Source organism: Triplophysa dalaica, chromosome 12 (assembly GCF_015846415.1).
Source record: "Triplophysa dalaica isolate WHDGS20190420 chromosome 12, ASM1584641v1, whole genome shotgun sequence".
NCBI lineage: Eukaryota > Metazoa > Chordata > Actinopteri > Cypriniformes > Nemacheilidae > Triplophysa > Triplophysa dalaica.
The window spans coordinates 7,303,858-7,319,679 of NC_079553.1; the positions used below are offsets into that span (position 1 = coordinate 7,303,858).

Genomic DNA, 15,822 nt, shown 5'->3' on the forward strand with positions numbered 1-15,822 from the left:
CCGACACAATGGTGAAACACAGGGGTATATTCAGGGAAAGTGACAATGAGGCACTATGGCAAAAGATGAGAAGGGTGTGGGCTGCTTAACGCATCCCTGGAATGATAAGTAATACTACAACAGGGGAAATACAGAGCAGACCATTACAATCTGTTTCAATCAAATATAACACAATGTCCTTATTTAATGGTGCAAATAGAAAACTCCCCACAAATAAACAAATACAAATGAAATATATAGCACTAATAAGCAAAAGTGCAATCTTTTTCTAAATTAAGAGATTTCTTATAGCACCATTATTAATATAACTACTTTATACTGTACATTTGTACAGTCCGTATAGGTCTTTCTGTGGAGAGGCTAAAGAAACCTATTTCAGGACACCACGCCTAGTTACATGTAATGTAAACATGAGATTTGCATTCATTTAAAAAGGCATTGCCATATTTAAACTAAAGCCATCGTCATGCTTTTGTGAAAGACATTAAATGTGTATTTTAATAAATTGCCTACACTGTAAAAACAATGTAATCAAGTCATGACAACATATCTTTTTAATTCGATTTCAAGAAAAATACAAATAAGTTTATCAACTTTACAAAAAGTTACAAAGTCATATCACTGACCAGGATTTAAATACGTCAATTGAAATTACCAATTTGATGATGCTTAAAACATTATGGTAAAATTGTATTAAGAGTGTATCTGAACAAAATAAGAATACGATAACAGATATAACTTGAACATGTTTTCATATAAATATGAATTTGACTCAACTGAGTGACTCTTTAAATAAAAATCACGTATGGTTTTACAAGTTGTTTCAATACATAAGGTATCTTCATAATTCACAATTCAACAAGATGCCATATGTCATTTATTTTAGAAGAAATTAATAGCTGTGTTAATACAGGAAGTTTTGATGTAAGAAGTTCAATAATGCAAATAAGATGCAAACCACACCTTTGGAAATGCCTTTAAAAGAGCAACCAGCAACCACCATTCTTTAGTCTGAATCAACAATGGCTCTTCAATGCACTATTCTGCTGCTTATCAGTGTCTTTTTCTCTGAAGGTACAGTGCCTTTCAATATACTTTCTACTAACATTTCACCATTTATGTTTAACTTTTTTATTTACATTTTAAATTATATTTCACAATCTAAAATATTTTTCTTTATTTCATATGATGTAGAATTGTGTAGAATTTTAAGTAAGTTATACATGAAGCAAAAATGTTACAAACAATTTTTTTGTATTTTTATTTTCTCAGCACTGTCACTGAAATGTTATGTTTGCATGGGGGATCCATCAAATGGACCATGCACAGATAGTGTAAATACCTGTCAATTTCAGTGTGGCTCGATGACCACAACCGTGTACGGAGGTACGAATAACATGATAGAATAAAATAACATCTAATATGCAAGTAAAAACAGTCCTCTGGGTTTTGTTAAATGGTTCACATTTAACGTTGATTTTCATAGGTGGCTTTAAACAAAGTCATGTTACGAAGACGTGTGCGGATCCCTATTCGTGCATCACTGGGAGCATGAATTTTGGGCTAAGTAAAGTGACCATCAACTCTCAGTGCTGTAGTACAGATCTCTGCAACAGTAACAATGCACCAGGTATTATGAGCAAATGAGTTGCTCCATCATCTCTGCCTCTTAGCTGTTTCATTTCATTGTCAATCAGTATATTATTTTTTCATAAATGAGATGCTTTATCAATTTGCCCATTTCATCACCACAGAGCACTTTTATACGAAGCCCTCTAAGGGACTTGGTGGTGGTAAAAAATATGAGAGGTAAGAGAAAAAAAAATTCCCCTCGCAAACATATTTGCGTCATCTCTACTTTCGTGAACGAATCGTTATCTCTCCCTCGAGCACAGAGAGCTTCTTGCCTTGAACGATCAATCTACTTTGCTGTTGCTGATACTCACTCGTGAACGAAATGAAAGATGTCTCACATTCAACTAGTACAGAAATGGACAAAATGTAAAGACCCTTAAGAAAATGTACCTTGCTTTAAATTATATAAAATATATTATTTTTTTGTATTCATCGTTTATTTCGTTACGAAGATAAGCTATTGTTATCTATTATATTTATCACTATTATAATTAATATAACTTTTTAAGTATGACCAGAAGGGCACATTTACAATTTGACAAAAGAGGCAGGGGATGGAGGCCTCTCGGCCATCCCCTATGCACGCCACTGATAGTCACATGTTCCCTGACCAATAAATCGTGAGCTAAACGTTCTTATTACACAAATAAAACCCCATTTTATGAAACCTAAACAATGTGCTACTACTACAACTTAATTCCCCCAAAACAGAGCATGGTTTTGATCTCAGGCGACCGGCTGAGAGGAGACCGAAGGGATTGTCTGCAAAGTACAAAACCCGAAGATCATTAGGCTACTAAAAAAAAGTAATTAATTACAGTTCTATATATATTGTAGTAGAACCAAAACCATTTTAAATTCAGAAGGAGAGCATTAATGTGTAAACTAAATTCGCTGACACTACCGTGTGCAACAGTGAAGTTATTAATAACTATTTTGATAGTAACGCTTTTCGGGGTTTTGCAGACGGTCCCTTCGGACTTGTCGATGTCGCCTGCTCATAAACAGATCCATTTATATTATAGTTTTAAAGAAAACCATGTTGTTGAATGTAGATCCTCTGCTCTACGGAATTGGTGTTATTTGTGTTATAACAACGTTTAGAACGCGAATTATTAGTCAGGGAATCTACATTAGTATTGTAACAGCCGACAATTATAGAGGCAGAGAGCAACACACAAAGATAGCGAGCGTTAGTACAACATCCTTTATTCAACATTGCAGTTTTAACATGATAAAACACATTACTTCCCTCATTGATTCCTATGATCCCCACGGAGGGACTCACACGCATAGAATGGAATGCTGCAAATACCCAGAGTCGCACATGCCAGATTAATTCCTCCAAGGCACGCGCTCAGGGGAACGCAAAAGCTTTAAAAATATTTATCTTACCTCTCATCATTTTTTCTACCACCAAGTCCTTAAGTGGCTCTGTACATTCATACATTCATTACATTCACCCAAGTTGAGACTTAAGACTTGTTTGCATTTAACGTTACTTGAACAGAATTGCCCCGCCGCTCGCCTAATGGAAAGGCTTGTTTCACTTGTGATGTGATGGGCGATTGCTCAAAGATTTTGCCTTGTGAAGGTGATGAGAACCAATGCTTCACTTTAAAAGGTGATAACCCAATTTATATAAAACACTGAAGTGACTTCCTAAGGTTAGGTATTTGTAATTGGTTTGTGACTGTGACATCTTTCTCTTCTAGTTGAACTCAATGGCAGGTCGGAGACTCAGAAAGGATGTTCGAGCCAGCTCTTCTGTGGGAGCTACGCGGCACGTGCTAATGTTTCACGTTTGTCGGGGGGTAACGATTTAAAATGTTGTGGGGGAAACCTGTGTAACAGCGCCCAGAGCATGAAAGGTTTCTTCTTTCCGCTCATATCTGTAATCTTCCTTTTCATATAAAAATTTGTAACAAGTGGAAATTGGATCGTCATCGTGCAGAATATGTAAAGAGTGCGTGAGAGAGTGTGCAATAGTCCATAATGTGTGGTCGAGTGCTGAAGCTATCTTTTGTATAGGCATAGTAGTACCATCATCATGACGTAATTTATCAATGCTTTTGTCAGTAGAGCATAATGACCTAAAAAAACAAAGCATAATGACCGCAAACCACTTGTGGAAAATTAGCCAGGTTATGAACCTCTATGTTTTACTGTGGTGCATGCATGTATAGGATACAGGCTGGTCTCTTATTTTTGCTTATTTAATATGTTAAAAGAGCGTAATTGTGTAGATGTAGATTTTCTGCTTAGAACATTTTTTTTGCATTTAATAAGGATATATGTGTCTTTAAAGAGTGTCAAATGCCATTTACTTTCGTATACAATATAGGCTAGCTATAGTTTATACACTATTACATGAATTTATTTTTAAACGTAGGCTAACTTCTAATAATTTCGTATAAATTATAAAATTATATTTAAAATAGTTGGAAGTCAGTTTAATATAACTTCAATTCAAGTGACTTGTAAAGCCAATTTGATTTAAATTAAAAGGCAGCTTCTGAACTAAAGTGTTATTCGTTCTTCTGCTGTCTACACTCTAAAAATATTGTGTAGACTCAACAAAAAAATCAACAGTTTGCATCAATATTTTTGAGTTGTGACAACATATTGCAAAATTAAGTTCATCCAACAAACTACATTGGGTCAGACAGATTACTTTTTTCTCTTAGATTAAATGTATTTTTAATTGACACCAATTAAAAAAATTGTTGCTCAAAATTGAATTTATTAAGTTTTTTTGAATACGTATTAAATCAGAGACACTGTATGGTAAAATATTTCATTATTTGAAATCTAAATTTACAAAATTCTTAAAAGCAACTAAGAGCAAGAGCTGAATTTGCCTTTAGCATCTCCAATGAGATGCCTTTTGAATAGAATAGCATGTATGGTAATTTTGATAGAACCTAACCGAAGACTAAGCAAATGCTCTATCCTTCAGGGCAATGGTAACCTCTAACATAACCAAAACCCTTTTAAATGCCAAAATAATAGAATATTTAACATAATTAAGTCTCATGCGGCTCTCAATCCATAAAATAACATTTCTACACAAACTCTCAGTACCATGCATAGCATGATGGGAAATGGAGATCCTCAGCAAAGCTATACTTTGACACAACAAGCATCATTCATGTAACCTCAACTCTAATAGATTAAGTTAAATGATTGAACATGAACAAAGTAATTTAAAACTTTACAAGCACCTGACACATAGAGTTTGAACTTGTTTGCGTATGTTACATGGTTTGGGAGAAGTCTTGAAATCCGGGACTCAGTTAATGTTCCCATTAACTTTGAGTAACTGTACCATAAATACTGCAATTTAAAATATATAACAGATGAACACAGATTTTTAGATTAAAATTACACACAATACTAAGCAAAAGTAATTGTCAACATTATTAAGTAAGCACAACTCATCAAAATAGAGTTTCACACTTAACAGTTGTAAATACAGCAAAAATTTCAATTTTGGGTTTGCACCAATGCATTAAAATAAGTTGTGCCAACAAATGCCATACATTTTTTTTAGAGTGTATCCTCCACACACTTACATAAGTTGAACATACTACCAGTTACGTCAGTGCTGACCTTGTTAAGGCATGTATTGCAGTGTTTAAATAAACAATAGAAATTGAATTTGTGGTTATCATTAAAGGTGCCCCCTAGGGTAAAAGTATTTAGACAAGATATTATGTTACTTTATATGGAGGAAAAAGACACACTATCTTAAATAAGAGGTTATATGTACCAGAGCAAGGTGGACTAGGTGTATAGTAGATTTAATGATACTTTCAAAATAAATAGTTAATAGAATTTATGAAGAATCGAAAAAGCATTTGGAACCTGTTTCCTCATTATATGTTTAATACTACCATACTTGGTTAGAAGAAGGAATATTTTGTGTAACAATTTTTTTCCAGAAGAATTTTTTTCTCAATTTTATTCTAGTTCAAGGGAAATTCAATATGGAGGATTTTTGTAAAAGTATTTAAATTGGTAATGTTAATATTTTAAAACAATAAATAAGTAATAATTGTATAAGAAATGCCTTATGTTCACTTTCCATTCCTGCAGCAAGATTTTTTCGTCTTTATTTGGTGATATAAACTCGAAGAAAGCGTGGAAAATACAGAATGACATTTCTTATATATGTCAATTTTGTGGGATGAAAAAAGAATTTTTTTTACATCTGTTTAACCATTTAGCTATTCAAGATTATTTTGTTAAGACTGGGAAAATGATATAAATAGAAAATTGGAAATTATGGTAGAAATATGTGTTTTTGATGTATTTTGAAAATTATAATTTACAAAGTAATGAACAATGTACATTATATAGTTATTTATTATATTAGGTAAATAGAGGTAAAATTAGGTAGACTATTCCACTAAATTCATGTGATGAATTAAATAGGTTTTATCATTTTAAAAAAAGATTCTGAAAAAGAAGTAGCCTAATTCCTCTTCACTGTAAATCCGTTATTCCGTGACCTACTTGTCGTTTTGTCTGGTTAAGTCAGTAGGCATCAAATAGTGACCTCTGGTGGCAAATGTCCTGTATGACAGGCTGCTTGCAGACAGGTTATTATAAATTGGGTCATTCTATATGGTTCGTGAAACATTTGGCATTTGGCAGTTTCTTTTTACGAAAACACAAACATGACTCTTAAAGCGAAATAAACCCCTTAGCAATAAATACTTGTACCAGCCAAGCTCTGGATTACTTGGTTTTAATCTTCATTCACTTATGCAAACTTATGTACCCGCCAGATCCTTACTAACGAACAACGTCTTGTGGGGCCATCCCAAAAAGGTAAAAAAATCGCTCTCACGACCCTTCTCTGCATCGGTTCCACATTCGTGCAATGATCTACCTGCTGCTACAAGATCAGCAGATTCTGTCACCATCTTTAAGAATCGGATGGAAACACACCTCTTCCGTCTGCACCTGACTGATCATTTCTGATTTCTATATCTTTTCTACAATATAAAAAAAAACACGGTAGTAGCTTTGTGGGACATGTTTTTATTGCTCTTATGCTTTTTGTTGTCCAAATGTTTGACCCAATTGCTTCCATTGTTTACCCAACTTGTAAGTAGCTTTGGATTAAAGCGTCTGCTAAATGTAAATGTTAATGTAAATGTAAGAATATATTACCTTGAGTCAATAATATGACTGGAAATATTTAACCCTGCAGGTTGTACAGCAGGCAACTGAATACACTTTTATTAACAAAACATAAGATTGAGTCAAAGTTGCCAATTTAACTTTTCATGAATAATACTTGATGGTTGACGGTCAATTAATTCAAACTTGACATGCAAGTTTCACAAGTACTTCTTGCTGAATGGAAACCCGTTTATATTTAGGGTAATGTTTATGCTTAAACATACTGAGTGATTTTACAAACTTTACAAAATGGTGCCGTTTCAGAAAGGAGGTTCAGTTAAAAAACGTTCTCTGTTACTAACGTAACCTCGGTTACCTAAAATACAGGAAGGAGTACTGCGCAGCAGGATGCTATGGGGAAAATACAATAACGCAGCGAATACTGCATGAAAATTGGTGCATGTAAAGTAATGGCAAATGCCAGCGAATCTGCACAGACCTATGGCGATGGCGCCTTGAGGATAGATATGATTATAGGTGGCCTAATCTGGTTAATCATCCCAATAATGTGCTAGGTGCCGGTGTGGTTGATGGAAACCACGGTCCAGCAGTCTAGTCTTAAGCAGAAAGGACCCGGGCCTGTAAGGCCGGAACGTCCAGACTGTAAAATCTGGTAAATGTGGAAGGCGAAGCGCAGCAGGCAGACGCACAAATATCCGCTATGGAGACTCCATTAGACCATGCCCAGGAAGAGGCAACACCTCAAATAGAAAGGGCCCTAACTCCTTTGAGGCGTTGAATGTCCAAGAAAGAATATGGCAGCGCGAAAGCTTAAACTATCCGTTTAGATAGTCTATGCTTCGTGACCGAAGATCCTCTGATGCGGTCACCGAAGCAGACAAAAAGCTGTTCCGACCGCCTGAAGGGGGTGGAATGCTCAATGTACAATTTAAGCGCTCTGACTGGACAGAGCATGTTCAGTTCTGGGTCCTGCTCGGAGAAGGGGAGCGCAGAAAGTTTCACTACCTGTCATCTAATGGGAATAGAGAGCACCTTAGGTTCGAATCCGTGTCTTGGTTTGAGGACTAGCTTAGAGTCGTTGGGCCAAAATTCAAGATAGGAGGGGCTCACAGAGAGCGCCTGCAGAATGCCTACACGTTTGATTAATGCTAATGCTATAGGCAGAGCGGTTTTAAGAATTAAGGGATGGAGGTCCACATACTGCAGAGGTTCGATGGAAGAACCCTTCAGAGCTTGCAACACTGCGGGCAGATCCCATATGGGAGCGGTGAGGGGGCGAGGAGGGCGTAGCAGCCTGGAACCCTTAAAAAAAAAAACGACCAAGTCGTTCTTTCCCGCTCCTTAGCCCGCTATGGGGGCATGGGAAGCTGCAATTGCTGCCACATAGACCTTGAGCGTGGAAGGGGAGCGGCCCTTATCCAACAGCTCTTGCATGAAGGACAGGATTAGTGATATGTCACAGGATTCTGGGTTTGCCATCCGGGTTGCGCACCAGGCGGAGAAGACAAACCACTTGAGGGTATAGAGTCGCCTTGTAAACGGAGCTCTTGCCTGTGATATCATGTTCATGACACTCTCAGGGAGGCCTGAGAATCCCATCGAGAGGCCAAAGATGCAGAGCCCACAGCTCTGGCTAGGGGTGCCAAATCCTGTTGTCTGCCTGAGAGAGGAGGTCCCGTTTCAGGGGAATAGGCCACAGGCCTGCTACGAGCAGCTTAGAAAGTTCCGCAACCCAAGGCTGGTTCTTCCAGAGTGTTGCTACGAACAGCACTTTGTGCGCCTGTTCTATGATCCTCTATGATGTCTTTTGAGGCAAAATGCTCAACCTCTGCCTTGCCGAAGACTTCCCGGATTTTCTGAAACGACCTGGGGTGGAGCGTTCATTCCTCTGAAGGGACATGGGTCCTAGATAGCATATCTGCTCCCTGGTTCAGTCTGCCGGCACTTGAGTTTCCCTCAGTGAGCACAGTGGCGTCTTGAGGAGAGGTCTCGCTGGTGATTTATGTAGGACACCACCGTCATGCTGTCCGATCAGACTTGATCCACCCAGACGGATAGGCGTCCGAGTCTAGGCGTCAATAAAGATATGAACTTACTCTGTGAACCTAACCAGGAGTGCGTTGCCGTTTCGCAAAACCATCGTTAGCCAACTATGGTCACAAGGTTCTCGTTCCAGCATAGTTCAAAGATTCACAAAACCATCATTCAAATGATCGATCACAAGCAGCAATGCAAATTAGCGAGGTTGGAACTACAGGGGCCCGGTTCAGAAGTTTAGTGAAAACTCAGAATATTGACTGTAAAGCCGCCAAGCCTTGCTTGAGGCAGCTGAGGGATGCCGGACGGTGCTTTGCTTAAGTACGCGCCCGCTTGACTTGCTTAAATAGAATGTCCACACAAGTTTGTAGAATGCTCATGGTTTTAGCTTTATTTTACTGTTTCTAATCTTCATTTTTGGTGCAACCAAGATCCATACAACAGTCAATAAATCAACCAGTATTTCACCTTTCCAAAGACTTACTTTTAGTGGTACAAATCCTAGCGTAGCGGTCAAAAAACTGTGTTCACCTTCCCCCCAGCAACACCTATCACCTGAGGGAAGGTTCCCACCTATATGGTGCTCTCAATTAACAATGATGACCCCTACTGGACACACCATAAACCACAAAATGGCTGAATGGCTCTTACATTGACCCTGAAATGATTTCAAAATGCAAGGTATATCAAACCCGAGAAAGGGGGGTAACTCAAGCCATTTCTAAAGGAGAGGTTACTTATACTTAGAATCAGTAACCATAGTAACTTACTCTGTGAACCTAACCAGGGGTGTGTTTCCCAAAAGCATCGTTAGCCAATTGTGGTCGCAAATTCCGTCATTCATATGCATATTTCATCGATTTAAGTGTTTCCCAAAACCATAGTTCCAACGATAAATCGCAAGCAGCATCGCAAAGTTGCGTGGTTGTCACTACAGGTCTAGAGCTGTGGTTAAAAGCATCATTCTGTCATCATTATGACATCTAGACTTACATGCATCAAGCTTTTGATCAAAGCAAGTAGGTGACATGCAGTGCATTCCATAACCATCACTCGAAATATATACAAATTTAATTGGACATCTTTTAGTTTGTCAAGGAAATAGTAGCGCTGTTTTTTAAAAGTGCATATACACTTGATCTGCGTGCGCTAGGACCCTTGGGAATCCCGGGGTGGAATGACATTGGAGGACACTTATAATTTTTTTTTAAATCAATTTAAACTTAAGTACACATTTAAGCACATTAGTGAATCCACTGTATGCTCAAGTGCCATGTTGCTTTTTTTGGTGCCGTTGCCATGGTGAATCATAATATCGGAGCTCCTATGATCATGGCTTGTCGTAGTTGTGATGCAAGCACTTAACTCAAGGTAAGTCTACCCAGAGTTGATAGAACTAGCTGAAATCAGCTGTTCTGAAACCAAAAACTCAAAGTATCGCATCTCGGTGTTAAACAGGTCAGAGTTCACATTTTAACTCTGTGTTGTTCAAACATCCTTATTAAAAAGGCCCCTGGTCTACCTGAAAAAAATATTTTAAGATGACAAATAGCTTCAATCATCCATTCACGAAGAAAGATACGGTAGAGACATCTCCATCAAAAGAAGGGAAAAAGGTTTGTGCTATTCCATGATACAAGATACTTCAAACATGAAAGATCTTTAGCTCCATACTTTAGCGTCTAATCAAAATAGGTAGTTAGCAGTCTGCAGTGACACCATGCCATACAGTTCATAAACATCAAGCAATAAAGACAAAAACTTTGAGCTTTTTCATTTAATTAAGAGTTTATTAGAGTCAAACACTGTCATTGGATTGAGTGTGATGTTATCTATATAGTAATCCATAGTGTGACATATATTGAATAACAAGCAGTAAACTTATGTTTATTAAAAAAATGTTTAGATCATGACTATAGATCGTATTTAATCAATAAGTTGTAGGAGAATATAGATGTAGTGTATGTAAATAAGATATTCTTGAAAGAGCAGGTCTGAACCTGAAATGTGAGGATAATGTTGATTTGTTTTTCTAATTTGTTTCACTGATTTACTTTCGGTATACTGAGTCAACAAAGAACACCTGCAAGCAAATCATATGGGATGAACCTTACAGACACTCATTCATTTTTTTATTCTGTATTGGTTTTAATACAAAGTAAAAAATGATTCTGTGTCGTAGTAGATTTCATAAAAGGAATCGAGTAAACTTTACGTAATAAAATTGTGTTCTTGTTTTCGTAAGCAAGATTTAAGTTTCAGTTATAGGGAAAAATCTTGGAATTCTGAGTGCCCAAATTATTGAATGAATTCAATGTAATTAATCATGTTCAACCCACTTAAACTTGTATAAAGGATCTTTACGTAATTATTTAAAAAAATAACTGAATATTGTTTATGTCACTAACTGAGCAGTGGATTTAGAGTTCCCAGCATGCTTTGCATGCGGCAGCAGTTGGAGAGTATTTTTTTAGATTATGGGAGAGCTCATGGTGTGTGTTTCTACACTCAGTGTAATGGTAATAATGCCACCGCTGAGACAACTCTCAACTTACCTCATATGTGACGTAGACAATTCTTTTAACCAGAATTAAAATCGTGTGACGTGCTTCAATATTGTAGGCAATTGTACCTGATTTATTCATAGAATATTTTGTTAAAAATTAAGCTTTAAAAGTGCTTAAAATATTTGGTGTAATATTGTTACCGTTATTTTTTAAAGCAAATTTGACATCTAATTTTTACAGTGTACACTTCATTATAATAATGAGTATAAGAGTGTTTTTGTAAAGAAAACATTTCAAAATATTACATAATACTTTTCATTATTTATGTTTCAATATAAAACCTCATTTGAACGTTCTTAGAAGGGTTTTGCAGTAGCCTAGATTTTCTTTATTTCTTTCTTATTTGAATATGCTGATTTATGTACATTGAGAAATGTAATGTTTTATGTGTAGATCATGTAATTAATTAAAATATCAGCTGCCAAACAAGCAACATAAATAAAAATGTCCTGAACTATGTTTTTTTTTAGTTTTTGTTTCTACACCGAAGGTCTATAAAATAATAATAAATGAAATCAAACTTGGTGTGTATTGCTACATTATCATCCTGATACACACCGACACCCCCAGTAACAACGGCACGACCAGCATCATGAAACATGTTAACCTAGATTAACCCAGGCTTGGTTTGCATTTTCTTAAGACAAAACGTTTCAACATGCAACAGGCCTCAGGCCTTCTCTATCATAAATCTTAATCTCACCTTAATCTTTCCTTGATTATTACTTGATTATTTAGTTTATGTTGCCCACCTGCAGTTGCTAATATGAGAGTCATCCTCACCTCCAGCCCAATCAGAATCAAGTATTCCAGAGCATCATGTAATATTATATAAATGTAATAACGGTACATTTGTCATGACTTGTTTCAATCAAAGTGAACACAATATCCTTATTTGATGGTGCAGATTTTGATTCTCCAAAGGGTATTGCAATGGCCTAGATTTTCTTCCTCCATTTGAATATGCTGAACTGCACATTGTAAAATCCAATTTTCAATTCAAATTTATTTAAATAACAGCTGTGAAAGAAAAAGTCCTGACAGATAATATGTAACATTATGCCGTTTCCTTAACAAAAGCATTTCTTATTGCACATTCTTCAGGCAGATATGGATATACAGTACATATCAAAGTGTAAACCAATGTCTTCATTTGATGGAACAGTTTATATTCTCCAAAGGGTATCACAGTAGCCTAGAATTTCTATTTGAAAATGCTGATTTATTCACATTACAATCCAATGTTTCAGTATGTAGATCATGTAGTTTATTGAAATAACGGCTGCAAAAGAAGAATATGAAAAAAATGAAGATTAGAAAGGTTTCTTGAAGCACCATAAACTCTCCATTTAATATGTCTGCATTTATATATGTGTAACACATCGTTCTTATCTTGGCATTGTGATGTATTTGTAAAAGGTATGTTTTTCAGAAACCGGCTGTTCCCTGAGAAAAAAGTACCATGGCATTATAATAGTAGAATTGAAATAACCTTGCTATTGGTGCATCAGTTACCATTTGTATAACATTGTATATCATTGTTGTTTTCATTAAGGTTTAAAGATAAAGATGGTATGGACGTTAAATGCAATGTCAGTCCATTGTTTCTATTGTACCTAAATTCATGAAGACATTTTCTTTATAAAAAATGAACTATGTTGAAAAGTATATCACATTTGGTGATAAAAACTTTATGACATCTGATTATAGGCCAAATTTTAGCAAGAGGATATTGTAAGAGTATCTTTTAAGAATTCTGCTTGCGAAATTGAGATGTATTTTAATCAGGCAGCTTTGTTGCGTGCATAGACTTCGCCACTGCAAATAGGATGCAAAACATTTCTTTATAAGATCACATATGAATCAACAATCATTGCTCCTTTGGTTGCGGCAATGGCACTTCAATGCTCTATTGTGTTGCTCATCTGTGTCTTTTTCACCAAAGGTACTGTGCACATTGATTTGTATGGTGTCTTTCTAACTGCTTAATATGTCAGTATTTACGTTTTATAATGTTTTACAATATAATAAATCATATTTTTAATAATGTCATACGTTTAAAGGGGGTATTGTAAATTCCTTGGTTTAATACGATTTTCACATTTTCACATGATCTATTGTTATGAAACCTTTTATAAAATAATTTATTTAATAGAAAACTAAAATCATATTGAAAATGTTTACATTGTTAATCAATTGTCTTAAATATTGATTTCCTCATTTTGTATTATTTACCTATTTATTTCTCAGCACTGGCGCTAGATTGTTATGGATGTTACCTAGACTCTGAAACTGGAATATGCACGACATACACAAAAGCTTGTGAATCAGAGTGTAGCTCCATGACCACAACCGCATACGCAGGTAAGAGTGACAAAACAAAACAAATCTATGTGAAGAATCACATGATGGCCGTCCTCTAAGGTGTTAAATGATTCAGCAATAAAACTTTGAATGATGGTCTTCATAGGTGAGATTAAACACAGTCAAATCCAGAAGTCTTGTGGAGGTCCCTCTGCGTGTCTCACCGGGAGTATAAATTATGGACCAAGCAGAGTGACCATCAACTCTCAATGCTGTAAAACACATCTCTGCAACAGTCAAGATGCACCAGGTGCATGAGTTTTCACATTATTTCTGTACAGTTTCATGACCTTGTTCTACATCATTTCTTAGAAAACTTGTTACATTTCTCTAACCGGTGTGAGGTTAAGGTACAGTAAATACTTTTTTTTCATTCATCACTTGTATAGATTTGCCACGTAAGCCCTCTAACGGAAAGACTTGTTTCACCTGTGATGATTCCACTTGCTCAAAGATTTTGCATTGTGAAGGTGATGAGAACCATTGCTTCACAGTGACAGGTATGTCCTAAATCTCTCTCTCTCTCTCTCTCTCTCTCTGTGTATATGTGTGTGTTTGCACCTGCCTTAGAATTTCACACAAGATTTATTTTTCAGCTGAGGCGAATGGCAAGCAGATCACTCTCGGTGGATGTTCCAGCAACCTGTTCTGTGGGAACTATCCATCACGTTTGAATGACTCACGTATATTTGGCCGAAGTATAAGTTATAACATGAAATGTTGTGAGGGAAATCTGTGTAACAGCGCCCAGAGCATGAGTGGTTTCTTTTTTCCGCTCATATCTCTAATTTTCCTACTTTTCATCTAACCCGAGAGTTCATTAGAGGGCACAAGATGTGGTCACACAGGAGCTGCATGTCTGTGGACAACAAATTATATATCTCTATTCCTCTATTTTCTTTGTGTCATTAAGTAACACTGTTTGGTTGCACTTGGTGATGACTATAAACCACCCACAGAAGACCAGCCAGGTTTATAGCCTCTATATTTGACTGTATACAGCATCTAGTTAGCTTTCCCTGCTCATTTAAAAGAGCAACACAATGTGCTCTCTTTCAATTTGAGTTATTTATACAGTTGATCAAGGAAGTGTAGTTGTTGAATTTAGCTTATTTAGAAAAATGTACCTTTTTTAGGTCACTCATAAATTTTAATTCTATCATCATTTACTCACCTCCGTATTGTTCCAGATCTGTACACATTTCTTTGTTCTGGCGAATAGAAAGATATTATTTATAACCAAACGGTTCTAGTAGGAAAACATACTTTTAAATTATGATTAAAATTTGAACACCAAAGAAGATATATAGAAGAATGTAGGACAGTTCCTCACACTGTTCTCCAAACAGTTCTGGGGCACTTTTAACTACTATTGTAATTTTACAGAATATTCTGTAGGATGATTTTATGTGAAAACAGTAAAAATACTTATTTGGTTACGAACAACGTTCTGATTGGCAAATTATTTAAAGATAGACGTAGTTGAATGGCATGGAAAGGCGCTTTAGTAAGTAACTTTTTTTCTGTTTATGATAAGGGGATTTTATATGAAATTTGAATAATCAGACTTCTTTTATGAGAGCATTCCCCTAAAGCCACGGAGACAATACATACATGTGGATATTAAAATTTTAAGTAAATGGCCTGATAAAAGATCATATTTTATATATGTTCAACTGGCTAAATGATTAAATATTTATTCATTTTCAAAAAACATATTGTCCGGACCTACATTTAGAAGAAAATATGAAGACGGGACCTCTTGGAACTTTAATTGAATACCCCGGCTTTAAAGTATTTTAGTATTCATTTACATTTAGTCATTTGGCAGACACATTTATCCAAAGCGACTTACAGTGCACTTCTTACAGGGACAATCCCCCTGGAGCAACATGGAGTAAAGTGTCTTGCTCAAGGACACACTGGTGGTGGGTGCTGGGATCGAACCAGCAACCTTTGATTTACCAGTTCAGTGGTTTAACCCACTAGACCACAATCTCTATTCTGTTATATTTATAATAGTGTCATTTTTTTGGAGCGGGTGAACTGTCAGATTCTTTTCTGT

General features: G+C 36.1%; 2 protein-coding genes across 2 annotated transcripts; both read left to right on the forward strand.

Moving 5' to 3' along the window:
* The first annotated feature begins 1,030 nt into the window (after positions 1-1,030).
* On the forward strand, positions 1,031-3,887 carry LOC130433403 (urokinase plasminogen activator surface receptor-like). Its single transcript, XM_056763251.1, has 5 exons — positions 1,031-1,074; positions 1,273-1,386; positions 1,487-1,630; positions 3,146-3,259; positions 3,351-3,887. The coding sequence occupies exons 2-5, from the start codon at positions 1,299-1,301 to the stop codon at positions 3,548-3,550; spliced, it is 546 nt and encodes a 181-aa protein (XP_056619229.1). The 5' UTR covers positions 1,031-1,074; positions 1,273-1,298; the 3' UTR covers positions 3,551-3,887.
* Positions 3,888-13,286: 9,399 nt separating this feature from the next.
* Positions 13,287-15,137, forward strand: LOC130433397 (urokinase plasminogen activator surface receptor-like). Its single transcript, XM_056763242.1, has 5 exons — positions 13,287-13,338; positions 13,644-13,757; positions 13,864-14,007; positions 14,147-14,257; positions 14,354-15,137. Exons 1-5 carry the CDS (start codon positions 13,287-13,289, stop codon positions 14,563-14,565), a joined length of 633 nt encoding a protein of 210 aa, XP_056619220.1. The 3' UTR covers positions 14,566-15,137.
* Positions 15,138-15,822: the final 685 nt, after the last annotated feature.